This window comes from Leopardus geoffroyi, chromosome D2 (assembly GCF_018350155.1).
Source record: "Leopardus geoffroyi isolate Oge1 chromosome D2, O.geoffroyi_Oge1_pat1.0, whole genome shotgun sequence".
In the NCBI taxonomy this organism is placed as follows: domain Eukaryota; kingdom Metazoa; phylum Chordata; class Mammalia; order Carnivora; family Felidae; genus Leopardus; species Leopardus geoffroyi.
Window position 1 is genome coordinate 20,342,596 of NC_059334.1, and position 27,459 is coordinate 20,370,054.

The 27,459-nt window shown below is 37.5% G+C and overlaps 2 protein-coding genes across 7 annotated transcripts in view; one reads left to right on the forward strand and one right to left on the reverse strand.

Moving 5' to 3' along the window:
• The window catches only part of IPMK (inositol polyphosphate multikinase), a 67,481-nt gene extending 62,140 nt beyond the window's left edge, over nucleotides 1-5,341 (reverse strand). For 2 of the 5 annotated variants that reach the window (XM_045437444.1, XM_045437442.1), the window contains exons 1-3: nucleotides 5,162-5,341; nucleotides 4,676-4,838; nucleotides 3,864-4,074 (exon numbers count right to left, since the gene is read on the reverse strand). In XM_045437444.1, the coding sequence (XP_045293400.1) occupies nucleotides 3,864-4,074; nucleotides 4,676-4,681 (217 nt within the window). In that variant the 5' untranslated portion in view covers nucleotides 4,682-4,838; nucleotides 5,162-5,341. Of the gene's footprint in view, nucleotides 1-3,863; nucleotides 4,075-4,675; nucleotides 4,964-5,161 lie in introns of those variants that run through there. The other 3 variants (XM_045437446.1, XM_045437445.1, XM_045437443.1) reach the window with 2 other exon arrangements.
• An 89-nt stretch (nucleotides 5,342-5,430) lies between these two features.
• On the forward strand, nucleotides 5,431-25,332 carry CISD1 (CDGSH iron sulfur domain 1). 2 transcript variants are annotated; one of them, XM_045437448.1, is made up of 4 exons: nucleotides 5,455-5,724; nucleotides 11,162-11,253; nucleotides 12,667-12,872; nucleotides 22,068-25,332. In XM_045437448.1, exons 1-4 carry the CDS (start codon nucleotides 5,501-5,503, stop codon nucleotides 22,155-22,157), a joined length of 612 nt encoding a protein of 203 aa, XP_045293404.1. In that variant the 5' UTR covers nucleotides 5,455-5,500; the 3' UTR covers nucleotides 22,158-25,332. The 2 variants fall into 2 exon arrangements, with proteins under 2 accessions (XP_045293405.1, XP_045293404.1); XM_045437449.1 differs by lacking the exon at nucleotides 11,162-11,253 and having other exon boundaries at nucleotides 5,431-5,702.
• Nucleotides 25,333-27,459: the final 2,127 nt, after the last annotated feature.

Genomic DNA, 27,459 nt, shown 5'->3' on the forward strand with positions numbered 1-27,459 from the left:
TAGCTTGGATTTAAATAAAATTTAAAAAAAGAAATAAATAAAAACAAAAAACAAAAATAAAGAAAATACACACTGAAGTACTGCTGTGTAAAAGGGGCAAGATATATGCAACCTATTCTCAAATAGTTCCCCCAAAATAATGGGCATAAGGAGAGAAATTCCACAAAATGTTAAGTTCTCTGTATTGTTCTTGCAACTTTTCTGTAAGTCTGAAAGTATTTTAAGTCAATTAGTTTCAGAGCATATCTAATAAAATAGACCATAAACCAAAATAAATAACATCACTTTAAATTCTTCTTTTACCTATAGACTACCTCATTTCTATATCCTTAGTTGGATCAAGAAACAAATACCAGATTTCAAATATTTGTTTGAAAGTTTAAGGACCTTTGAAAGAAATTAATGGTACATGTTATATGTCAAAACAAAATGAAGATTTCATGCTAACTCTGGTGAGCTCTGGGAGTTTAAATTGATTGCATTTACACTTTTGTGAAACCTCCCTATAGAAAATGTTGCACGATGTGTAACATACACTATACTATAATGTACAGAATGCTTAATACTTTATAATAGCAAAACTATAGTGAAAATATAAAAATCCACCACTAGAGGAATAGTTAAATTATGATATACTGTAGAACACAATAGTTTTCTAAAAGAATGAAGTATATTAAATATAAGCATATAATGAAGTGTATTTTAAAAGAATGAAGTGTATTATAAGTATAAATATATGGATATACTACATAATACAGAATGAAAACAAAAAGTTGCTGATACATGTTTTCGTACAAAAAATCAGAGTTGTATTAATGTTCTTATGTATGTGCCCAGAAACAAAAACCTCAAAGGATATAGGAGGAATAGTTACCAGTGACTACCTCTGGAAGATGGAGAGGAGGGGAAAGGGTACAATTATGTTGTTTGAATTTTTTTCCGAAAAGATCATGTACTACTTTAACAATTAAAACACACACACACACACACACACACACACACACACACACACAACTTTGTATTGTTAGAAATGACTGAAATGTTCTTCAATGAAATATGATTCATGAAATCTTATTTCATCTAAAAATATAAAATATAACTGATAACAAAACTATAACATATTCTTATTACTCAACTGTAACAAAATCTATTTTTGTGTTCAAGTGCCTTTGTGCAATTGGTTCCATGTTCTTAATTTTTAATTTAACAAAGCCAACAACTCCTTTTTGGAAATAGGTTTATCAATCCTAAACTGATAAACCTTTACTTAATGACAGTAACAAAAATTTTAAAAAGCAAAACAAATATGCACACGATGTCTTTAAGAAAGTTTATTCTGAGAATTTCAGTTGACAGCCAAACTGAAGTATGATCTACACAACGTACTTTACAACTATAAGTGATTTATGATAGTAGAGAGACACTCTTGAACTTTGAATTACTATCTTGTTATCCATTTTATGAACAGGGAAGATTATCATCCTCAGGTGTCCTTCCACTAACAATATATGTTAGGTTGTGTACATAATTGACAATTAAATACAACAAAATATTTATTAGGTTGTTAGTACAGTATGTTTGAAGCTACCCCTCGTCAAGAGAACCTTACAAAATTGAAAAAAAAAAGCTTATTTTACATTGAATGCAACAATAAATAAAATTAACAACTATTTAGAATCTCAAATACTTTAATTAGGTAATTTGGGTGACAAATTAACTCTCTCAGCCACTGTTTTGAAAGGTGGCTTAAAATCACATTTAGAGTACATTTGTAATTAGTGAACAGGCAACAGGCTCACTATTACATACTTTGATAAGCAATGGCTACAATCTCAAATGACAATCACCATTGAGACTGTGTTTATGTTGGGATTTTTTGTTTATCCATATACTCTGTTGCACATGAGCCGATCTCTAGGGACCCTTAGGGAAACAATTATTTTTTTCAGCTTCTAAAATATTATTAGGAATATTATCATTACAATTCATTAAAATAAATCAATAAGTATGCAATATAAACCTATTAACACTAATTCCATAATTACTCTCAAACTCTCATTACCAGAAGAGACACACACAAGAATGCATTGTTTCCTTCCATTTAGGCTAAGCATCTTGAGAACTGTATTTGTTTCCTTACCTGTGTGTACTAAAAAAAAAAAACTGTCATTTTTCACCCTTTCAACATTTCCCAATTCTTTTTAAAGTCTTATTTTATTTTTATTTTTTTATATTTTATCTTAAAGAGGAAAAGGGAGGGGAGGGGAGGGGAGAGGGAGAGAGAAAATCTTAAGCAGGCTCCTCACTCAGCAAAGAGTCCAACACTGGCTTCATCCCACCACCCTGGGATCATGCCCTGAGCAGAAACCAACAGATGCTCAAACAGACTGAGCCACCCAGTCACCCCTCAACATTTCTCAATTTAATCTCTAATACAAGACTATGAGGATAAACATATTTGGTCTCTAACTTCAAGGAACGCATAATTCAGTGGGGAGAAAGGCATGCAATCTACAGGATATGACCATTAATGCTTAACTTTCTACAAGAGAAAAGAAAGGTTAGGTAAAGATAAAAGCAGGAAGAAATGTTGCTCTTTGAGAAATAACATACATACATTCAAAAGAGTACTCATCCATTTTCAAATACCCTTGTTGAGTTGTTAATCTGTAAGAACAATACACAGTGGAAAAATACAGTGCTGAGGCAGGACACTTGGTTTCCCAATTCTAACACACGGTAGCTTGTGTGCCTGCAGGCTTGTCACATAACCAGGGTTGGTCTCAGTTATCTCATCTAAAAAGGTCAGTATTATCTTACCAGCCTAAACCCGAATCATTTTACTAGCATAAACCAAAGTATCTAGTGGTTTCCAAGTCTAAGGCCCCCACTACTCACATTCTCATATATCAGATTCCCCAAGTAATCATGGCACAGAATACCAGTGTGAGTAAGCTAGGTGAATTATGGTTCCTAAATTGAACTTTTACATCACCAAGAGAATAAACTATGATAGGTCCTGTATTGTACTTCGAATGTGGTAGGCTCACAAAATGCGTTACACAGGCCATGACATAGTCTTAAAAAGATAATGGAGAATAACTGAATGTCTATAACTGTGTACCATTCTAGTACTACAGCAGGGTTTATTTCCTACCCTGAATTCGAGTTTCTGCACTACCGGAACCACGCCTCCTGAGAACCAGGGGATAGCAGAAAAACCTCTCAGCGGGGCAGGGATAAAGATCCTGGGTAAGTCAAGACAAGCGTTCCCAAACAGTCAGTCAGTCAGTCAGTCAGTCAGTCAGTCAAGCAATCAATTAATGAAATAAGCCATATATTTTTTCTTGCCCTCAATGAATCAATGAAATAAGCCCTGTATTTTTTCTTTCCCTCCAGCTATGCAGCTGCACAAAGAAGAGAAGCACCAGATTAGCATCATCTGCATTTCATTCCTTTTCTTGTGCAATAGCTACCCGCCTATAATAAACAGACCTTGTGCGCAGGGGAGAATTTACTTCCCCGTCCAGTGAAAATGAAGTTCCTTTTTTTTTTTCCACTAACAACGCCGTCTCCAACCAACATCCACCCTCCTGAAGAGACCAGGCACTCCTCTCCCCGCCACCTCCTGCCGCTAGCCTGACGCCCCCAACCCTAGAAATCGCTCCCCTTTCGAGCCCTTGCTGCAAGGGTCGCGAGGAGAGCTCTGGGTGACAGCGGAAGAAGCCGGCGGGGTGGGGGGGTAGTTGATCGCCCAGACCGCAGGGAGTCCAGCCCTGCCGGTGAGCGCCAAGCTGCCTCTGCCGGCCGGGGGTTCGCGGAGGCGGAAGGGGAGCGGCGAGCTCCGCGCTACCCACACTTACCCACTTTGTCCTTTCCGTACATGTGCCCGGCCACCTGATGCGAGAGGGGCACGCAACCATTGAGGAATCGGAGCCTGCCGCCTGCCGGCTTCGGGATGCCCTCGGGGGGGGGCTCGCTCACGGGTGGGGTCCGCATTTCTGGGGGGCCAGGAGCCTCGAGTCGGAGGGGGGATGGCGGCTCCGTTGCCATAACACAGAGCCGAAGCTGTAGCTGCAGCGAGAGCAGGAAAAAAATAGGGCGGAGGGAGGGGGAGCCGGAGAACCCGGGGGTCGCTCAGGCTTGGCCGCGAGGAGGCCCGGGGGTTCCCGCGGCTGGTGCCCGTTGAGGCCCGGGAAGGGGGCCCATGACGCCGCGGAGGCGCAGGCGCTCCCCTGCCCAACTCTCGGCGGAGCGCAGCTCCTGACTCCCGCTGCTCTGCAGCTGCGGCCACAGTTACCGCCGCAGCCCTGGAGACGGAACCGAGACGAGGAAAGGTGGCGGCGGCGCCCCGCGCTCCCAGGGGCCCTGACGGCGACGGCGGCCCCACCTCCCGCGCTCCCGCCCCCTCCCGCCGTCCTCCAGTCCCCTCAGCTGCCGCGCGCGTCAGCGCCGCCTGCACAGCCGCCGCAGCCGCGAGCTTCCGACTGCGCGACCCGCGGCTGCCGCTGCTACTGAGCATGCCCAGAGGCTGCCCGACGGGACCCCCCGCAGCGGGGCGGGAGCTCGGCGCCGCCCGGGAGAGCTGATGGATACCGGGTGGGGCGAGCGCATTCCAGGTCTTTCTCACACCCACTCCTCAGCTGGCGTTACAATGCCAGCGGAGCTCTTGTACCTTCATTCATTCAGTGGGAGTTTCAGCGCTTATTGGGGTCCAGCTCAAGATGCCAGAGACTCCCAATGATGAAGAGCAATCAGTCAAGTGTTGAGAGTTGGGAGGTAGTAGTTGTGCCAAGTATGGCTTCGGAGGCTACAATCAGCTCCCTCCAACTCCCACCCTGCATAGAGACAATAGGAGTTATAAACAGGCAGCTTCTTTAAAAACGTATCTCCAAAACATCCATTGAGTCAATTCCAACCCCCCTAAACTGCTTTTATAAAAAATATTTTTTAACCGATACTAATTTCAGACTGTAGAAGATAGAGAATAATCTTGGGGGGAGGGGGGCAGTACGTTTTTCTGCAGAAATACGCCGCTTCCCCCCCCCCCCCCCAACCCTTAGCTCAGGTTCCAAGGTTCCCAGAGATAACTGACTCAAAAGCATTAGAAAGTGATGCACGCCAGGAGTGAGGTTTTGAAATAGCACTCCACAATTGATACCTGTGTGTCTGCTACTGGCATTTTCTATGAAGACTGGACCCGGTCTTGCAGGTGCAGAACTGAGCAAGAAAACTGTGGATAAGATCTTAGATACCTGATTATGGCAAGTGTTATTACAGCACCTGTCCTTTGCCCAGAGAAACCCGCACACCTGGAAGAGACTAAAAGTCTGGCCTAGCTTGTCTATTCTCAAAGCCCTGCCCCCAGGCTCCAGGACTCCGCCCCTTAGGGTTGCGCACACTCAGTTGCTACCTCTCTAAGTCTCTTCCCGCTCCCCAGTATTGGGGCTGTCAAAATCCCGACTCAAGACTTCTTTAAGGCCGGGACACAGCTCCGCGCATGCTCATCATCAGCCAGGGTGGCAATACACACGTGCTTACGGCCAGCCGCGGCGCCTGCGCCGTAGCGGCCTGGAGTTGGTGCACGCAGGACGTTTCTCGCACCTTGACTCCTGCCCTCCGTGGGAGCCTGTTTGTGCTTAGTGTCCTGTGCATACGCCTTGCAAGCGACGGCGCCATGAGTCTGTCTTCCAGCGTACGAGGTGAAGTGGGACCTGGGAGCGGGTGAGGCTGGAGGCCTGCGCACCGATTGCAGCTTCCTCAACTCCTGTCTGGGCTGTTACCGCTGCCATGCGAGCCCGCGATTCCTGTAACCTTGAGATGTAGAAGGGCAAGGGCTGGGCGGGCCTGCGAGCTTCCTGGGCAAGACCGGGAAAGGGGGCGATGTCAGGGTAAGGATTGGTTATCTCTCCAGTCATGGGGGCCACGGAGGCATCTACCCGTCTGGACCAAGTATTCCTAAACTAGCCAAACCCTAAAACCTAATGGTCCCGCCGCTAGCTTTTTTTTTCTTGTTCTCCCATGAGACACTTCTGTGTTAAGTCACAGGGCCTGGAAAAGAGGAAAGGTTAAAAAAAACAAAAAACAAAAAAACGGTTCCCCCTTCTCAGGTTTAAATCACCGTCAGACTGTCGATTTCCTGCAAGCCTGAAGCAATGTTTGAGTAATCACATCCTAGTTTTGCATATTTCTTTTTTTTTTTTAAGGAAAGAAAACCAATCCGAGTTCAGTTTTCCCAGTTTTTTTGTTTTTGTAATTATAGCCCTCTGGCATCTGGCACTGAACATCAGCAGTAGTGCAGAAGAGAGGATTGAAAACGGAGTTCTTTGAGCTCTCAGCTTTCTCAGCCATGCTTTCCTTGTGCTAGTCTAGCTTTGGAAACATAGGTCCAATTAAAATTAAGAGACTTTTCTAGCAGTCGATTAATGTAGACCTTCACATTGTAATAATCCTTGGTGGTGGTATAACTGTTAATATAATACTGTGTGCACCAGCTACGTGATACACGCGGTCTCTCTGCCCAGGTATAAAATGCCATGTCTTATAGTTTGGTTGTCTGTAACAGTAGTTAAGTAAAGGTAAAGAGATTGTCCAGAAGTTAATTTAAAAGAGCCCTATTGATTCATTTAGTAAATATTGAGCATCTAGAGTCAATGCCAGGTTCTACTGTAAAGGCTCCTTGTTAACTTGAGACCTAATTTTGTAATCCACTCTTTAAGTTGGAGAATTCCACTTCTGTTGCCAAAAGTTACCTGGCAACTTGGCAGAGTTACGGTGGATAACCCATGACATTTTTAAGTTACTAATGAAGTATGTAGGAGGTGATTATTTGCAAAAATTGTTTCAAAGGATGCTCATCTTGAGAGTCCTTTAAATAGAGGCACCTTGGTGCATTTAAAATAGGGATTTTTATTTTTGATTTAAAAAAAACCCAAATCTGTATTTTCTCAGGAATAAGACTGTTGTGTAAAATAAGATACTCGTGTGACTTAAGCCACTGATCATTCTATAGGAAGACAGTTTGCACTTACGTGATATAGGCTGGAAGGTTCCAACATGGGTTTTTTTTTTGTTTTTTTTTTCAACGTTTATTTATTTTTGGGACAGAGAGAGACAGAGCATGAACGGGGGGAGGGGCAGAGAGAGAGGGAGACACAGAATCGGAAACCGGCTCCAGGCTCTGAGCCATCAGCCCAGAGCCTGACGCGGGGCTCGAACTCACGGACCGCGAGATCGTGACCTGGCTGAAGTCGGACGCTCAACCGACTGCGCCACCCAGGCGCCCCCCAACATGGGTTATTAAAATGTGGAGTCATTTGGTGTAAATGGGCACTAAACCAGAGATAGCATACTATTGAAATGTGAAGTAGGTGAACTCTAGGACTTCTTAACACTATCTGCAGGCTAATCTTTCTTGGAATCAAGACAAGTTTGTGGTTGCTTTTTTTAAATCTAACCATAGGGGAATCCAAAGGTGACTTTCCCATTAACTTGCCCTTCTCTAAGGTACAGGAAATTGCTTGGTGAAGAGGGTGATCGGCTTAAACTTGAAGTACTCAACTTTGTTAGAAGTAACTACTTTTTATTTCACCTAAAAACATGAAGGCTGTTAGGAGGACTGCCAAAAGACACAAAACCTTTGTAAAACTCTTTAACCAGCACCTTCTTACTTCCTCAAATGTAGTATAGTAATGTGGCAAGGTAGGGACAGATAATGTCTTAGGAATCCACCTTGTAATGTTTAGATTTCATTTTTTTCTGAATTTTTAAACGACACTAAAATCTGCATTTTTGAGTTTGGGGAAGATGAATTAAGATACTTGTTTTCAACTAAATAGGTTAATAATTATAAAGGGCTTAGAAAAGTATTTAGCAGAGGTAAGCTGTTTTTAAGTATATGTTAAATAAAAAATAAAAGGATGTGTCTATGCATGCAGAATTCTCCTTTATATTCAGAAGAAAAATAATGGGTGGTGGGTTATAAATAAAATTAATGGGGATCAGGCTAGGACATGAATCTGGGAGAGACAGTGAAGATAAGTGGAATTAAAATCCTAAGATCCCATGCAGTGAGATGATTCTTAATACCCATTTGGTGAATGATACCAGCCTTTTTTTTTCCCTTATTGAGGCATAATCAACATACGTATACCGAACTTATTTTTTATTTGATACCAGATACTAGTTTGTTATGGTCACTACTATGGAGTCCCCAGTCTAGCGACTCCTCCTCATACCCAGTATATGACTTTTAGGAAGTTTACTAAACGTCTTGCTCCTTGATACCTCCAAAACTCATTGAATCTGCTCCTTCAGGTTATAAACAGTAAACAAATATTGGGGTTGTTGGGGTCTATAGATGTAATAGGATTGGTAGTGAGTTGATACTTGGTGGAGCTGGGTGAGGGTACATAGGAGTTCATTATAGTAATCCCTGTATATATGTCTGAAATGTTCCATAATAAAGGTTTATATTTAATCTGAAATGTTTAAATCCCACACTTTGATACAGTAGTTAAGATAAGGTCAAAGATAAGTCATTTGGTATAAGAGCAATGTGATGGTAAGATGGACAGATGGAGTTGCAAATTCAAATTAGTAATCTATTATTTCTTTTTACCCAGCTAACATTGAACACTACCTGTGTGCCAGGCCTGAGAAAAAAACATTACCAGGCACACCCTACCAATCTGGGGAAGAGACCTAGGGAGGCAAAGATTTAAACACAGCTCCCCTTCCCCTCTCCTGAGAAGAAGAGAACATTCTGATTCTGTGGCAGTTGACACTGGGCAAGAGAGGACCGTTTGGACAGAAAAGAGGTTAAAGGAACAGAAAGGGTGAGATTTCTAAGTTAAAGCAAAATTATTCCCACAGTAGAGAAAAGCTGAGGAATGGGTTATAAACAAGGGATTTGGAGACAAGTTTATGTTTTCTCAATCTCTGAATAATGCTGAGAGAAAACCAATATTATATTATACAAACCAGGGTTATACAGTAGTAAACCAAGGGAAGAGTAAGAATGGGAGGGATTATTTAGAAAGGTATTTTCTGCATTTTGTTCTTTATATTGGCTTATCAGTTGTATTTCTTTGTGTACATAGAAAGCACTGTTAAGCAAAATTGGGCAGAGTGGAGTTTGATCTAACTGTAGAAATACTGTTACCTGTAGAGAGCTATCTATAGAGAAGGGAAGTGAGGATAAAATCCGACGAGGCAGAAGTAGTGCTCAAGATAAAGAGTGTCTGAGAGGTGCCAACTGAAATGTCTTTAAAAATTGAGTCTTGGTAAAATCTCTTTTTGCCTCTGAGATTGTGTTTATTCTTAATAGAAGATATCTGCTACCAAGAACTAAGTATCACTTCGGTTTTATTGTTTTTATTTGTTTACTATCTTGGGTTTTCAATTCTTTCTCTATTCTAATTATTGACTTTTAAATCCATTGTCATTCTTGACTATCTCTACATTGTTTCCTTTTCCTTCTTTTCTCTAGGGTTGCCAGTGGCATCCACAGCTTTTTGCCAGAAAAAAAACTGATTCAGGCTGCAATAAGGAAATGATAAAACAAATTTCTTATTCTGGAAACTTTTCCATTTGTCTCTAATGAGACAAATTAGAGAATTAGGATTTGTGAAGAGGGGAAAGGGAAATTCTTAAGAATTTATCTGGCTCTATGATTCTGAAAAATCAATTGGAGCAAATGCAAAGCCATTTTCCTAGCACACATGGTACTGTGACATTTATATAGGGTCAAAAGTGACCCTTGTTAAGGAGTAGGGTTACAGTGCATGTTTTGATTCCCCATGGGGCAGCTACTTTTCAGTAATATCTAGAGTCAGTTCCCATTTCTTTCATTTTCTATTGCCTCTTTTCTGTGTCAGTTATTCTGTCATTTATTCCACTGTCAAAAATTCCAGGGAGGTAAAGTTTTAAAAGAAAAGTCACCATATGGATTCAGTGGCTAATATTGGATTCAGAGGAAAGAGACTACAAGAATGTTTTCATGGTTAAAGATTCTTTTAACCTATCATTAGCTTCAGACAGAAATTCCTATAGGACTCCCTCTTTATGTCGAGACAAATTAATCTTAACCAATTTTAGTTGTTCCTTGGATCTCAGGCCTTTTTGTAATATGTAGGCACCATTAAAATAAATCGTTAGTGATTACTTCATAATTCACCTAAAAAGTAAGGTGTAACTAAGATCAACAGTATCTAGGGAATTGTGTTATTTTATTCTTTTGGGATATTTCCTCCTTTTAAGTTTATACTAATGATAAAATTTAGCCAACATAATTGAGCATATACCAAGCAAAGGAATATTTTACCCCATTTTGTGATAGGTACATTAGCTGTTCAGAGTGACTTTCCATTAGCTTAGAAGTGCATTGCTACAGCTCTGACATAGAGAATACTTTCTCAAGAGAGTTCCATGGTAAATAATACATCAAAAAGGAAGATCATGAACCAGGCTAGAAATCAGAGCAAACTTTGAGCCCTGCTTGGAATTGCTGCAGGGTAATATCATGAAGCAGCACTAAAATTCAAGACCAATCTACAAAAATTGTGTAGTCAAAAACATTCTTCAATGAGTCCAAAGGTTTGAAGCTGTCAAATAACTTACTAACTTGTTTTCTCAGTCACGCAGCACCTGGGAAGGACATCACGTTTGTTTATCTTAGGGGATTTCAGCAAGGAAGAATGAAAATGATGTAGGAAGAAAATAAACTATTAATGTAAAGAAAAATACTATGGTTGAAAATAGAATCCAAGGAACGTGCAAACATTTGATAAAAAATAAATTGTTAAATAAGGTAAAACAGAGGACCAAGCTAAAAGGAACTAAGTGTGAGAATGGTTGTTCCTTCCCATTACAGTTTTGTAAGAATGAGCTTGCTCCAATTTAATGTAGGGCACTATTAGGAATGGTGATTAATCATATTAGTGCAATAAGAAATTTGACTCTAGTGCAAGTAAGCCATACAGTTAATTATTCATTATATGTTTTTATTTGGCCTTGGAATATGTTTTTTGTACTTATCTCTCTAGGGCTTTATTCGATAGTCTGGGAATTTATTTGAGATACTGTGAAGATCTGACTCAGGAAGTGCTGGGAAGCAGTCCAGTGTGTTTACCCTGACCCCTGTTCAACTTCTTCCTTGCAGTCCACTCCATGCTGGGAATAGACAACTCTCTGAGGCTGAGGCTAACCAGACTATGCAGAGCTTTCTTCTCTCCAGCGTTCTGTGGAATTGGGGTAGTTAAGTGCTTGGGTTTCTAAGGGCTCCTTGAAGGCAACATGAAAACATGGCCTGTTAGTCAAGCAAATAATTGAGTAGAAAAATGTCATTAAATTTAAAATGAAGTTTGTAGAGAATTCAAATCCTCATACACTGGTGGATAATGGAAATTTAGAATATATTAAGTGAGAATATTATATTCTCTGTAATTAGAGACTAGTTATATTCATCTTTTATATGAAATTAATACATTCTGATTTTTATTCTAATGAGAAAGCACTTTGAAATTTAAAAACAAACACTTTTGAATGACTTTGAAGCCCAGAATCCTACTGGATATATTTCTTTGGATGTTTAGTGTTAAGGGGTGGTTTTGTTTTATTTGTCCTTTATTTGTTTTTTCTTCAGATACCAGTTATGTTTTGTTTCATTGGTCCCTTTTTTCCTTCAGATACCAGTTCTGTTTTACATTAAAAAATTTTTTATGATGTTTATTTTATTTTTGAGAGAGAGAGACAGAGAGTGAGGGGGGAGGGGCAGAGAGAAAGGGAGACACAGAATCTGAAGCGGCTCCAGGCTCTGAGCCATCAGCACAGAGCCCAGTACAGGGCTGGAACTCACAGACCAGGAGATCATGACCTGAGCAGAAGTCAGATACTTAACTTACTGAGCCACCCAGGCACCCCTATTTTACATTTTAAAATCACTAAAGGACCTACTATTTAAATGAACTCTGATGAGTCATTTTATTAACATAATCACCTCCTGATTTTTTGGGGGAGGGGAGTCTTTGTAATCTGAATTTTTTTTTTTAACATTTATTTATTTTGAGAGACAGAGAGAGGCAGAGCATGAGCAGGGGAGGTGGCGAGAGAGAGAGAGAGAGATACAGAATCTGAAGCAGGCTCCAGGCTCTGAGCCGTTTGTTAGCACAGAGCCCGATGCTGGGCTCGAACTCACGAACTGCAAGACCATGACCTGAGCTGAAGTCGCACACTCAACCACTGAGCCACCCAGGCACCCCGTCATCTGAATTTTTTAATGTATCAGGGTTTGTTTGTCTGGTTTTAAGCAATAGGTATCTATAGGCTTATGTGTATTTTAAATCTATTTATGAGCACTTTAAAAATTATTAAGCATGGTTTTTCCTTGTCCATCTATAAAATAATTTTTAAGTTTCCTTCTACCTTGATTTAGCCATCAGCATTCAATAGAAAATACACAATTACCTCAGTAAAGGCTGGGGAAAGTCTTAACAAGAACTATTACACCAATGTGTTGTGATCATTTTGTTAACAGTAAAAACCTTTGATTATTGGGATGCTTAACTCAAAAACTGGATTTCCTGAATATTCATGTTAGTAAAAATACACATTATTAGCATATATTTTGGTTTTGATAATTATTCCTGTTTTCCTTCCTTACTCTAGTTGAATGGATCGCAGCAGTTACTATTGCTGCTGGTACAGCTGCGATTGGTTATCTAGCTTACAAAAGATTTTATGTTAAAGATCATCGCAACAAATCTATGGTAAACCTTCACATCCAGAAAGACAACCCCAAGATAGTACATGCTTTTGACATGGAGGACTTGGGAGATAAAGCTGTGTACTGCCGTTGTTGGAGGTCCAAAAAGGTGAGGATAAACAAGTCCTTTATATTAGTGCCATCTTTAATGTTGCATTTCTTTTTAAACTATTTTATCAAACATATATCACCAGATATTGTTAGGATATCCCCCCCCGCCCCCCGTTTTTAAGTAATCTCTGTGCCCAACATGGGGCTTGAACTCACAACCCTGAAATCAAGAGTCCCATGCTGGGATGCCAGCCAGGTATCCCTTTTCCTTTTCTTTTTCTTTCTTTTTTTTTTTTTTTTTTTTTTAATGTTTATTTATTTTATTTTATTTTTATTTTTATTTTATTTTTTTTTTAATTTTTTTTTTCAACGTTTATTTATTTTTGGGACAGAGAGAGACAGAGCATGAACAGGGGAGGGGCAGAGAGAGAGGGAGACACAGAATCGGAAACAGGCTCCAGGCTCTGAGCCATCAGCCCAGAGCCCGACGCGGGGCTCGAACTCACGGACCGGACCGCGAGATCGTGACCTGAGCCAAAGTCGGATGCTTAACCAACTGAGCCACTCAGGTGCCCCTCTTTCTTTTTTTTTTTTTAATGCATCTTATTCTTCTCTGTTTTCCATGTACTCTTCAGGAATATATTTCCTAGAACATATAACTACTGTGCAATAAAATTCTATTTTCCCTTATTGAGGTCAGGTGAATGTAACTGTATTCTTGGCCAAGAAGAGAGAAGAGAGAAGAATCCCTTTATTTATTCTTAGGATTTCCTCCCCACATGGATCTTTACCTCCACTATACCAGGAAAGAGAGTATGCAGCCTAAAACGTTAAGGAGGCACAGAAAAAGTAAATTCTTTTCTTGAGCTTTCAAGCTCATGGACTCTAGATTAAGTTTTTAAAAATTCAAGATAAACTTGGAAAGTGCCCTTGAAAATTTCTTATCTGGGGGCACCTTGGTGCTTCAGTGGATTAAGCATCCAACTTTGGCTCAGGTCATGATCTCGTGGTTTGTGAGTTTGAGCTGCGCATCGGGCTCCATGCTGACAGCTTGGAGCCTGGAGCCTGCTTCGTATTCTGTGTCTCTGTCTCTCTCTGCCCTTCCTCTGCCTGTGTGCGTTTTCTCTCTCTCTCTCTCTCTCTCTCTCAAAAATAGATAAATATTTAAAAAAAAAAGACAAAGAAAATTTCTTATCTCGTAAATACATTTGCCCTGTATCTAAGCTTGCTTTTTTTTTTTTTTTTTTTTTTTTTTTTTTTAAGATTTTATTGTTTTAAAGTAGTCTCTCCACCCAATATGGGGCTTGAACTTACAACCCCGAGATGAAGAGTCACATGCTCTACGGACTGGTGCCTTTAAGCTGTAGCTCCTATACTTAAATATCGAACAGGACTTTTTAAAATCTTATTTCCTTTTGTGTTAATTACATTTCACCAGGCTTCCATTTGGAACTATCATCTATAATATCTGTAGCTGTTAGGCAGCTTTTAGACAGTGATGCCAGCTAGTGACCTAAAGATAGTAAAATGCTTTCCTAAGGTCATCTTGAAAAGCTTCATATATTGAATGACTTCAGAATTTCTGAAATATTGTGAGAAATACGGTGAAAAAATACTGTATGTACTGCCACTATTAGCATTTAAATTAAACAGATTTTACTAAAGATAACCCTATAACGCATAAGAAAATAGACAATAAAAGATGATATATCTGTTTCGGAAAGCACTTCTCAGGAACTACCTTTTCCCACAGTGGAAAGCCATTACACAATTAAGGAAGAAGTCCCGTACTAAGTACTGGAAAATGTATTCTAACTCCCTCCCCCAATACAATGATGCTGTATAATCCAGTGACACAGTACTTAGACAATGTCATTGTATCTGAAAACTGATGAATATATGGAATGTGCACCAAAAATTAATAGTCCCACTGCAAGTTGTACCTTAAAAAGAACACTGTTCATTTGGTGTGTGGGATTATTTATAAGTACTAGTAGGGTCTCTAGAAAATAACCCTCAATAATAATTTATAGACTGCACCTGGTTTGTTTGTTTTTTTTAAATTATGCTCATACTAGGTTTTATTCTCCTGTTGCTCACCAAAATATAGAAACAGTATCTTTAGAAATTCAGGAATTTATAAGTCAGAGTGTGGTCGTTCTTTAGTCAGTGATCATTTAGTGTCTTTTATATATGCATGGGAAAAGTTAAATAGTAAAATAGCAGGTATCATAGATGTGTACAGTAGACTCACAGGTGATTTAAGTGGAAGAAAGAGCTTACACTGGGCTAGAATTTTCTGGGAAGGCATAGTGATAAACATGGGAGTTAAATTGCCCCTGGAAAGATTGGTGGTATTTGAATAAACTAGCAAGTTTGGGGAACTCTTTCTCAGAATCTGTAGGAAAGGACTCAAATGATCAAAGCTGAGATCAATGTAGAATTTAGTCTGGTCCTTGCTCTCCTGAGTAACTGTGTAAGGAGTTTGTGCCTCCAGACATTGGGGAGCTTCTTGTCAGGAATTTAAAAGTCTTGATACTTACACTGGGTGCTAGCTCTAGGAAAGGAGAAAAATGGACAGATATTGGAAACATTTTGAGGGAAGGATCAGCCAAATGCACTGACTGATTTATATGGGAGATTGGGGGAGAAAAACAAACTCATTAAAGTATCTAAACCTGTAGTAGTAGAAGAGATGATGCTGTTAACAGAAATAAGAATTCAAGAAGAAAAGCTGATTTTCTAGGATGATGACAAGGAGTTCAGTTCCAAAGTGAATTTTGAGGTGACATTTGAATGGAAATGTCCAGCAGACAATCTGAAATGTGGGTCTAAGGCTGAGACATCAGAGTTCGAGATAGAGATCAGCAAAACTAAGCCAAGCATAAGAATGCCAGCAGATCCTTCATGCAGATGAAAATCAAGGGCTAAGTATGAAATCTTAGGGAATTATTTGCATTTTGGAAAGAGGAATAAGAGCCAAAAAGGAAAATGAAATCTGCCAGAGTTAGAAGAAAACTAAGAATATCATGGTTTCACAGTGGAAAAATGGAAGGTTTCAAAGATTTGGCTGTGAATATCAGCTTGTGCAAAGACAACTAGGTGAATATTATAGTAAGAGTTGGGTTAAACAATTAGGCAATTGACCTTTTGGTGTCATTTCAATGGAATAATGCTAGAAGTCTGAGTGTATATCAGAATTTCAGTAAATATGACAGTGAATGGAAAGCAGGGGAAATACAGTGACTGCCTGAGTGAACTCTAAAGCATAGATTTGGGGGGGTCAAGTAAAAGATGTTTGCTTTGGTTTGGTTTTCCCAGAGGGTAAAGAAAAGGTCAGTAAAGGGGCGCCTGGGTGGCGCAGTCGGTTAAGCGTCCGACTTCAGCCAGGTCACGATCTCGCGGTCCGTGAGTTCGAGCCCCGCGTCAGGCTCTGGGCTGATGGCTCAGAGCCTGGAGCCTGTTTCCGATTCTGTGTCTCCCTCTCTCTCTGCCCCTCCCCCGTTCATGCTCTGTCTCTCTCTGTCCCAAAAATAAAATTAAAAAAAAAAAAAAAAAAAAAAAGTTGAAAAAAAAGAAAACGTCAGTAAAGCAAATAGGGACTTAAAAGGACTAAGATTGTAAGTATTTCAGGAGGAATCACAAATGGACACAGTGGTTTAAATGGTTTATTTATAAGCCTTTATAATTCAACAAAACATTCCAGGATTATTTTTTCATCATGCAGTTTAGAGTTTCTAGATGGTTAAACTAGAGGTGGTTATTCCTACAGGTAGATTTCAAGGAAAGGAATGCCAGACCAGTCATTTCCCCCCTTTTTTAAAGCTTATCTTTTATACTGTTAGTGATCCCCTTTGCCTTTAGGATTTGTCAGTTATGAATTTTCACTGAATCTTAGAAACTTTTTATTCCCACAGAATCAATTAAGAATTTACCTTTAATATTATTCATGTTAATGGATGTTCTTATTCTTCAGGTATCGTTGGAAACTCCCCATGTTCCTGAGGTACCTAAGGTTATCATAGGGGTGCCAACTCACACATTTACGTGTCAGTGCACAAAAGACTTGTAATTAATACCTTTGATTAGATGACTCTGTTGATTTCATTTTCAGTAATCTTTTCCTCATACAAACCAGTTGTGTTTATAATATGACAAAATTATACCTATCTCAAGAAAAGTTACATGTGATAGAAACTTTAATTCAATTCTAATTCATTCTTAATGTACAATCACTGGTAACCTATTGTGTGGGTCTAACATTTTTAGTGGTTTTTCCAGACCTCATGAATCAGATCTCTTAGCAGTGTGCAGAAATTACATTTTGCCTCATTAGTCTTCTCTTCCCCCCAGGATTGGTATGCCCTCTGCTGTTTGAGAAACTGGCCTCTTCATAGGATTTCACAAAAGGGCTATCCATATGTGACTTGAGAAAGAAAGGAGCCAATAGAGTAGAAACGATTAAAGTGACTGTAGGGAAGTATTATTTGAGACAGTGCCTTCTTGAAAGAGGGTGGAAGGAAATGAGAGTAAGAGCACAGAGGTGAAACTCAGGAAGGGTTAGCCTTATTTTCGAAATAAGGAAATGAGAGAACTTTGATGTCAGAGGAAAGAGTATGCAACCTAGTCTTGCTAATTCCCCCTCTCCCAGTTGTATTTTGGCCATCCAGGAGGCAGGAGAGGGTGAACAAGGACAGTAGAAGGATGCACACTAAGAAATGAAAAAAAGGAGGAAAGACATGCCAGTTACTATCGGAAACTCAATTGAAATTGAAATGCAACTGAACATACTATATAGAATCATTTTGTTTCACTTACAACTTCATGATTTGAATTGGGTTTTTTTGTTAGTGGTGGGCTTGTTTTTGTTTTAGGGTATGTGTGTAATAGAAAGTCCATCCTATTAATGGTTTGGAGGTGGGTGCACTGAGCCCATTTCTTCATAGAAACAAAATTCTGAGTGTTGGTTACATAGCTTGTCCAAATCACATAAGGACAGTCTTGTAAAATCTTAATTTCTCTTAATAATTTTACTGTTATATCTACTATCTTACATTTTACTAAAGTAAGTACCTAAGAATGGAATAAAATGTCATATTCTCTCAGTATCAGATCTTACTGCTTTTGTTTTCTTTCTCAACCAAAGCAAGACTATTTCTGAGAGCAGTTTATGATAGTGAGTCAATATAGCCCCAGGCAACCTCCTTGGGAAATAAAATCCAAACTCATTAAAAATACAAAGTTTGGAGAAGGAAGATAAATGTTTTTTTCTTTTAATTGTTGCAGAGAGAAGAGATATGGAGGAACATTTATTTATTATTTATCTTGAAAAATCCAAAAAACAGAAACATAGTTTGAGATTGGGGAGATTGAAAAGAAACAAATCTTGTATATTTTACATAAGACTGATGATGTTGCTAGCTTTCCAAATCAGAAGCAAGAATCTCTAGTTTTATTTATCCTAATCATTTATTCTAGTCCCTTTTCTAAACCTTCTCTTCCCTAATTTTAAAAATAATTTGGGATTAGTTTTCTAATTGGGTTAACAAACATAATAGGATATTTTCTGGACATACAGGAAATTCAGCCAATTTAATTTACAAACTTTTCTCCAGGATTTGTTAAATAACAAACACTGGCATCTTTGATATTAGAATCACATATGAGCTAAACTTTTTTCCATCAATTATTTGATTCTTTAGGTTTTACTTTTATGTATTGATATATTGAGAATCATGAATTAATTTCAATAAGCATATTCCATTAATATGGACAATGTATTCTTAAGAGATTGCTAATCCAATCTTGAAGTAACTCATTTTGGTCCTTGGTTGAAAAAAAAATTTTTTTTTTTGCTTTTTTCATTAACTTAAAATGAAAACTCTCTAATGAATAAATATAATCACATGAAGTTGGAAAGAGGATTCTGATTTAAGTCAGTAATTCCTGGGATTAGGTGATAAAGAAAGTACTATTAAGAGACATCTGTGTCTCTGAACAAAATGATTTTTAATGCTTAGTTTACACTTTAAAATCATAAAAAGCTTTATATATTATAAAAGCAGGAAAGTTTATTAAAGAAATAGGATCTACTATTTGCTGCTTTTTAAAGAAATACTTGGTTTTTTTTCTTTAAAAACAGGAAACAGGCATATTTTAGTTTTTAGGCAAAACTAGATACTATATAAAAAGCATATTCTCATTTTAAATGTATGGCTTTCTTTCATTAGATTATCTTTGTATATTTCTCTATAGATTTCTCTCCCGTTCTTCTGGCATCTAGGCATAGTAGTTATCAGTGCCCACAGTGCTTTTTTTTTCCCCCTCTTAAGCTCTATGCCCAACATGGGGCTTCAACTCACAGCCCCAAGATCAAGAGCCACATGCTCCAGCGATTGAGCCAGCCAGGCACCCCGTCTCCTGTTCTTGAGTCTATATATACAGAAAAATTATTTTTTAACATAAGTTATTTTTCTAGTATTTAAGATGAGATTTAAAAAATACACATTCTATTTCAGTAAGTTCTTTGAGGCTTTTTAATTGATAAATACTTCATTTTTCAGAAATACAATATATACCATATATGTAAAACTACAGTAACATGTTTTGTGTGTGCTGCATATAAAAAATAGTGTCTTTTACAATGTAGACCTTTATTCTCACTGTAAAATCACCTGTGTTGATTAAACATACGTCACTTTGAAATGCTATTCTTTGCTACAGGATACATTTTAGTTTGATTTTTTATGGATTGTTAATGGCCTTTTTCCTCATCCATACCAAGAAAAAAAGCTTAAGTCGATGTTTTTGCTATAAGGACTTGTTTTTAACACGAATATACTGTGTACCATATCTTACTGACCTAAAAGAAAGAAAGAAAGAATGAAAGTTTTATATATGTTACATTGATGTTGTCATCTACCCCAAAAATAGAATTTTTACTTGGAAATATTAGATATGCTGATACCTTAGGTTTTTCTGTAATTTTTAACTAATTTACTGCCTCTTGAAATTATATATAAATAGTAAAATGGAATTTCCTTAACATCAATCAAATATTATTTTATTATTCAACACTTCTAATGTCAGAGTTTAAGATTATATACCTTCACTGTCTGATTTCAGGTATCTAAAATTATACACCCTTCACTGTAATGAGGCAATTTTAATCTTTTTTTTTTTTTTAATGTTTGTTTATTTTTGGGAAAGAGAGAGACAGAGCGAGTGGGGTAGGGGCCTAGAGAGAGGGAGACAGAGACACAGAATCCGAAGCAGGCTTCAGGCTCTGAGCTGTCAGCACAGAGCCCAACACAGGGTTCCGACTCATGAACTGTGAGATCATGACCTGAGCCCAAGTCGGAGGCTTAACCCACTGAGCCACTCAGGTGCCCCGAGGCAATTTTAGTCTTAAAGCTAAGCCTCCTATTACTTTACTCTTCTAAATAGGCCTCTTCAATGCAATAGTGAACATTATACTAAATAGTGACACTTTAGATTCAGAGTGTAGGTACATTTAAGAAATCAAGAACAAAACCAAGATGCTAGCTATCATTGTTTATTGTGAAATGAAAATAAATGGTATAAATATAGGAGGAAACAAAATAATTCACTGGTGTAATTGGACCTTCTAAGTGTAAAAACCTGAGGAGACACCTAAAATATTGTTGAATTCCTATTTTTATCATTTAACAGTAGGAAAGATATACGGTACTTACAAAAACCATTGATAATATGTAGTGTAAGTAGTTAAGTATGAAAATATACCTAATTATGATGACTTTTATAAAACCTATACGGAAGAAATAATGTTATCCAAGTATACATGAGACCTGAAGATGAAAATTATAAGAAAATCTAAATTGTACTTGGCAAAAGAAAATCCTCATTTGTCTGGAAGAGTAAATAGGTAACGTTTAATAAAGGTAGGTAGAGACTAAACAGGGAAGGTCTAACAAGAGTAATGTAAAGGAAACCTAGCCATACCAAATAGTGAAGCATATTTTTTAAACACAGTTTTTATCCCAGCAGTGTAGGCAATGTAAAGCCTATAAATAGACATTTATGGGTAGAACTTACTTTGCTAAGATTATGAATAGAGGTATAACAATAAATGTACAGCCTCTAATATTGAAGCAACAGGATCTTAGAACAGCATTTTGTAAAGTGTGCTGTATAGAACACTAGGATAATGCATATCAAAGCTAAAAGTGTCCATGGTTCAGTCAGTCTGGGAAATTTTGAGTTAAAATAGTATTTTTTAATAGCAGGATTTCTTTTAAATAATAATGTATGCTACAAATCAGGAGAATTATCTGGTATGTTTTTAAAGCAGTGAAACCAAATCAGAACATCTTTCAGGACTTAACTTCTTTGGAGCATACTCTGAGAAGCACTGTTAAAAATTTACTTCTCTCACTTTTTCTCCCACTGGACCCCAAAATATTAGTTATATCTAAAATGTGAAATCATGGAGAGTAATGAAAATACCACATCTCTAAGAGAAAGATGTCTCCATGAAGTATGTTAAAAGGGGAAGTACTGGGGGCGCCTGGGTGGCTCAGTCGGTTGAGCGTCCGACTTCGGTTCAGGTCATGACCTCACAGTCTGTGAGTTCAAGCCCCGCATCGGGCTCTGTGCTGATGGCTCAGAGCCTGGAGCCTGTTTCCGATTCTGTGTCTCCCTCTCTCTCTGCCCCTTCCCTGCTCATGCTCTGTCTCTCTCTGTCTCAAAAATAAATAAAAACATTAAGAAAAAAAAATTAAAAAAAAAAAAAAAGGAAGTACTGGCATATGTGTATGAAAGTGAAGAAATTAATATGAAAAACTAAGCAAAATAATAAGGGTTGAGAAAATTGCTACAAAGGTGATCAGAAAAGGGATAATAAATACACAAATTGATTTTAAACAAATGAACTTAGGCTCTTACAAATAAATGGGAAATGGACATAGTTCACTGGAAGGGAAATATAACTGTAACTAGCTTATAAACATGAAAAAGGTATTCAGCATTCATAAATATCACAAATGGAAATGCAAATAATGATCTGTGTATTATTCACAAGTTGATTTCTTCCTTCTACTTGGTGTATATATACTTGGTATATATAGGCTCTTTATAAGAACACCTAGATAAGGTGGTCTAGGAAAATCTTTTTAAGAGTTATCATGTTCTATATGAGACTTAAGCATCACCCCTACTCTACCAAATTAATACTGATGTTGCAATTAGACATTGACATTCTCTCTTTTCCTAGTTCCCATTCTGTGATGGATCTCACACAAAACACAATGAAGAGACTGGAGACAACGTGGGACCTCTGATCATTAAGAAAAAGGAAACTTAAATGAACAGTTTTGATGCTGCAAACCAACTAGTCATGATGTTACCTGATTGTTTAATTGAAATGGCTACCACTTCTGTCTATTTCACTTCCCCTGGGTTCTAGATGTGATACATTGCAAATTGCAGCTTTCATACTCACAGCATTTGCCTTACTTGTTGAACCATCGTGGTACACATTTGTTTAAACACAAAAAGGAAAAAGTAAAAACGAACCTTATGGCCCATGGGTTATCTTGGTCTTGTAAGGATCCGTTTCTTTACGTTTAAAATAATTATATTAGAATATAGTTGTATGTTGAAGTTAATACATTAAATTATTCTCAGAATGATGTATATGTAGATTGTACTTTCAAAGAAAAATCATCACCTTTTAATATTACTTAGTTAACCTAGAAAGTAAATTGGGTATGATTAAGCTATATTAATCTCTTAATATAGGAAAAACCTGTTATGACCTTGATTCTCTTCTTGACAAACAGAGGTAATAAGAAAATATAGCTTTATGTTTTCATAGTTTTTAATCAAAATGAACTTTGAATGTTATTCTGCTTAATTATAAGTGGTCCAGGTCTAAAATGAAAGGGCACAGTAGCTTCTTTATTCATTTGCATGGATATTTAATTGACCCATTAAGGGAGCCAATAGTGGAAATTTAGATCAAAGTGGTAATAGTCTTAAAGTAGTCATGAAGAAAGTTGTAAAATGTAATGCTCCAGAATTCCAGACCAAGAAGTGTCAAGCACTTGAAGCGGGGACATTGAAGGAATTGGAACACATGATGTCCAGTCTCTTGAACACAAAGCTGCACATCCATGACAGAAATAGTAGTCACAAAGCTAGATCAAAAGGCACGAGATTTATTTCCCACTCTTGATTCAGGCACATGCTATTCGGGGAAGAAAAATAATGACATTTTCTTAAATTGTATGATTTTTAAAAGCAAAAAAATTTGAAGACAAGATTTTGTTTATATAATATTCTTTGAAGACTCAGATCATTGCATTCATTTAAAAAAATGTGAAAACTGAAAATACTAGGAGCAAAAAAAATATGAAGACAGGAGTAGTAATACATGTATTTTTAAAGGAGATTAGTTCTTTGGGTTTTGTGAGTCAGAAGGAAAAATCAGGACAAGATATATACATAATACAGGCATACAATTGAAATTGACAAAGGTAATGAAAATATTCCCATCATTTCTTTTAGTATACATGAATTCTCAGTAGTAGTAGGTAACACGTTTCTACTTGATAAAATCCAGAATTACCTTGGAAATCACAGGAATCAACAAACCAACTATCAGCATTCCTATATTATGTAGGATCACTGATATTTTTTAATGTACAATTTTGTGTATTACAGCACATAAAGTTTATACCAAAATTGTGTATACTGGTTTTAAGCAGCTTATAGGACTTACTTAGACATGTCTTTAAGGCACATCTTCAATATAAAATCTAAAATACTACAAACTCTGATTCTACCTATCAGTTCCTTAAGGTGATTTTCTTTCCATGCCTCTTCCTCCTGTTTTAAGTAAGTACCAGTGGGTCTGCAAAAGAAGCACTATGCTTTTGTCAGACTCTGTGCTGACAGCTCAGAGCCTGGAGACTGCTTTGAATTCTGTGTCTTCCTCTCTTTCTCTCCCCACCCCCCCAACCTTGTGCTGTCTCTCAAAAGTAAATAAACGTTAAATTTTTTTTTTTTTTTTTAATTTATTTTGAGAGCAGGTGAAAGAACAGGAGAGCGGCAGGGAGAGAGAATCCCAGGCAGGCTCCACACTGTCAACACAGAGCCTGACAAGGAGCTCAAATCCATGAACCATTAGATCATGACCTGAGCCAAAATCAAGAGTCAGAGGCTTAACCGACTGAGCCACCCAGGCACCCCAAGAATTGTCATGCTTTTAAATGTTAATTGTTTAAAAAGTAAGTCCATGAACTCGCAGTTTCTGATGCAGGGACATCCTTTTAATAGACTAAACGGTTTCCTTAACTTTGAATTTGAAATTGCATTATCAGTCATGCACTTTTATGGCTAGTGGGAGAGAGGAGGAAGAAATTAGTGCCAATTCTGAAAACTTTTTCAAAGTGATAGACTATGTGTATGTTTATGGTGAAATGAGAAGTGATCACCTAATTGAAATGCATATCTACTGTAGCATTTTGATCATCCAAAATATTTAGATAAATGTATTCCCAGGGTCATGTTAAAATTTTGGTACGTGCTTTTGAATTAGAATTCCTTTGGAACTTTCATGTTACTTAACCTAAAAAGGTAAAGCGGGTGTGGTTAAATTAATGTGATGTTTTTATACAAAAGTCCTTGTGTGCAAATACTGTTCTTATTTAAGCATGCTGAAGCTTCTGATTGCTTTTTCATTTGAGAAATCAGGCAAATAGGGTTCCCCCACACCACCACCATCTTTTTGTGTCTGTACATACATGTTCCAGTGATTTCCAAAATAGAAATTTGTGCGAGGTTGAGAGTTTTTAATGTTACAAAGAAATTTGTTTTGCAGTGACTGAAAGTGGCACTCATCTGTGCAACAGACATTTATTAAGCATCTTCCATAAACCATATAATTGAGAATGAACATTTTGGAGAATTAAAAGCTTACAGATAAGATTATATCATTTGTAACATAGGTTATATAATTATGATAACTTATGTGTTGGGGTTTTCCTTCACAAATTGTAACAGGTACAGTTGTGTATACCAAGACTTTATACTGCAAAGTACATGGATTTATTTGATTTTTTTCATTAGTTATGAAGGATTTGGGTTTGGTTTGGTTTTAAGATAAACATTGATTTTGGTTCCTAATTGGCAACATGTTTAGTGCTTGTGTACTGTGAGAGTATGTTATCTACTGGTTGTTAGAAGCTATTCTTCACCAACTGATTTCAGGCAAAGCCACTCACCTCTCAGCCCCTAAAATGGTTGAACAAAATGGCATTTTAGGCAATTTGTTTGCAGATTCTAGGCCAAGCCTAAATTTTCAGCATCCACAAAGGAAAAAAGAAAAAGGCTGATAGGTTATCAGTTTGAATTTAATTTTTATTATAAGATTATTCCTACTTTTGTGGTATTGAACTATCCTTTTATGAAATGTTGATGTAGTATTAGTTGCTTTAAATATCTTTAATTGGCAAAATAAAAAGTTGGCAGCCCTATATTGGTCCCCACTTTTTTTTTTTTAACTACTCCATGAAATCTAAAAGTCTGGGAACCACTAAGCCAAGGTCCTGAGACTTAACTCTTTTATTAAGGTATTAATACAGTTTTATTCATTTTGATACTTTGTATATTTGAATTTTTTTAATGTTTATTTATTTTTGAGAGAGTGAGACAGAGCGTGAGTGGGGGAGGGCAGAGAGAGAGGGAGACAGAATCCGAAACAGGATCCAGGCTCTGAGTTGTCTACCCAATGCAGGGCTCGAGCTCACGAACCATGAGATCATGACCTGAGTCAAAGTCAGACGCTTAACTGACTGAGCCACCCAAGTACCCCAATACTTCATATATTTGAAATTTTTCATATATGATGATTAGCACAATATTGAGGTTTTCTGCAAAGTTGTTAATGTATAAGAATACATTTTTATTTCTGTTCAAATGTACTATCATGGAATGGATCCAAACTGAGAGTTAAAACTATCATCCTAATCGTTAAAGGATTAAATAAAATACACAACACAGAGATTTAGAAAGGATGATTGTTAATTGGGTTTATGCCTTTCCTAAGAATCATCTATATTTTTAGGGACTTAAGAAGTATTTCATAAACAAAAGAATTGCATATGTTAACTAAAGTTGCCAGGAATTATGACAAAGGGGAAAGACTGGGAATAAGATTTTGATAAATTGAGGACTATAGTTAGGATTATAGATTAAGGGTATTAATACGGTGTTACCCCTAAGGTCTCTGAACAACAGAAAAGGCATTTCAACCTCAAACATGCAACAGTAGAATACCAAGCTGAAAATGTCAGCTACACATTGTGTAAACTAGATGTTCTCTTTCAGTCATACCAGTTATCTATGAGGATATTCTATTTCTTTCCAGTTCTTACAGTATTTCTTTTACAGATCAGTAGAAGTCAATTTCTGTTAAGACCTGGTTCTCTGAGTGCTAGTTCAAAAGTTGTTTTCATTTATAAGTACACAGAGTTGTATAGATTCCCAGCCTTATGTTTAAAATAAGGCCTACCTGCCTGCATGCTCACTACTGTCGGATAATTTCTTTTTTTTTTTTTTTTTTTTTTTTTTTTTTGCTAGTAATATGCCTACTAACATTTCTATTATTGGGTTAGGCAGTGAGTGGCTCATCTAATCCATATTCAAGATAGACATGAGAGATGATGTTACAGACTTATCATCCATTAAACTTAGCTAAATCTATTATATTTCAAAATCTCCCAATCCTGAAAGGTAGAGTTTCATTTATGTACTCCATCTGCACAAAAATCTTTTTTCTTTATCCTAAAATTTCTTGATACAGGCTTCCTCTCCTCATTTGAGACAAGACTGTGTGTTCACTTTAATACCCTTTATTCTATACTTTTAAAATTCCTCCACCCTCATCTTTCCAACTTGTAGTCTGCCCTGTAGCCATCACATGAAACTTTTCCTTATCTCTTCATCTCCATGTCCCTTCCAATGGAGAGCATTCTGGTCATCACTTAGAGTAGCCAATTATCTTTTAGTACTATTGCTCTTAGGATCCACTGGGAAACTGCTAGCACAGAAGCAAAAATACACTGGCTTTCCATTGCTGGTTACTGCTTTCATTCTGACCCTGGATGCCATCTAGTATAGAGTCTCCGATAATGAAAATATTAAATCATGAATTACGTTTCATAATTTAACACTACCATCCAATGTATGCACTTAAGTTCCTGTTCCTCCAGTAGATCTGTACCCCCAAAGTCTGGTCACTTGTAGGAGTTTAAATGGTTCTGTGCTTCCTTTATGCTTTTAGCATCTTGTTTACCAAAGTCATTGGTCATGTTACATGGCTCACTTTTTTTTGAAACCCTGAGAAAGAAAAATTTTCCAGTTTTGGTCAGTACAATAGACCCAGTACCCAAAACAATTATAAGCACATAGCAGGTACTCAATAAACACTTGTTTTAATTAACAATGAGATTTGAATGTAATTTTAAAAGGATACAAAAATCGCTCCCCAAAGTCAATATTTCTTTTTAAAAATTTTTTAAAGTTTATTTATTTTGAGAAAGAGTAGGGGAGGGAGAGAGAGAATCCCAAGCAGGCTCTGCACTGTCAGCACAGAGCCCAAT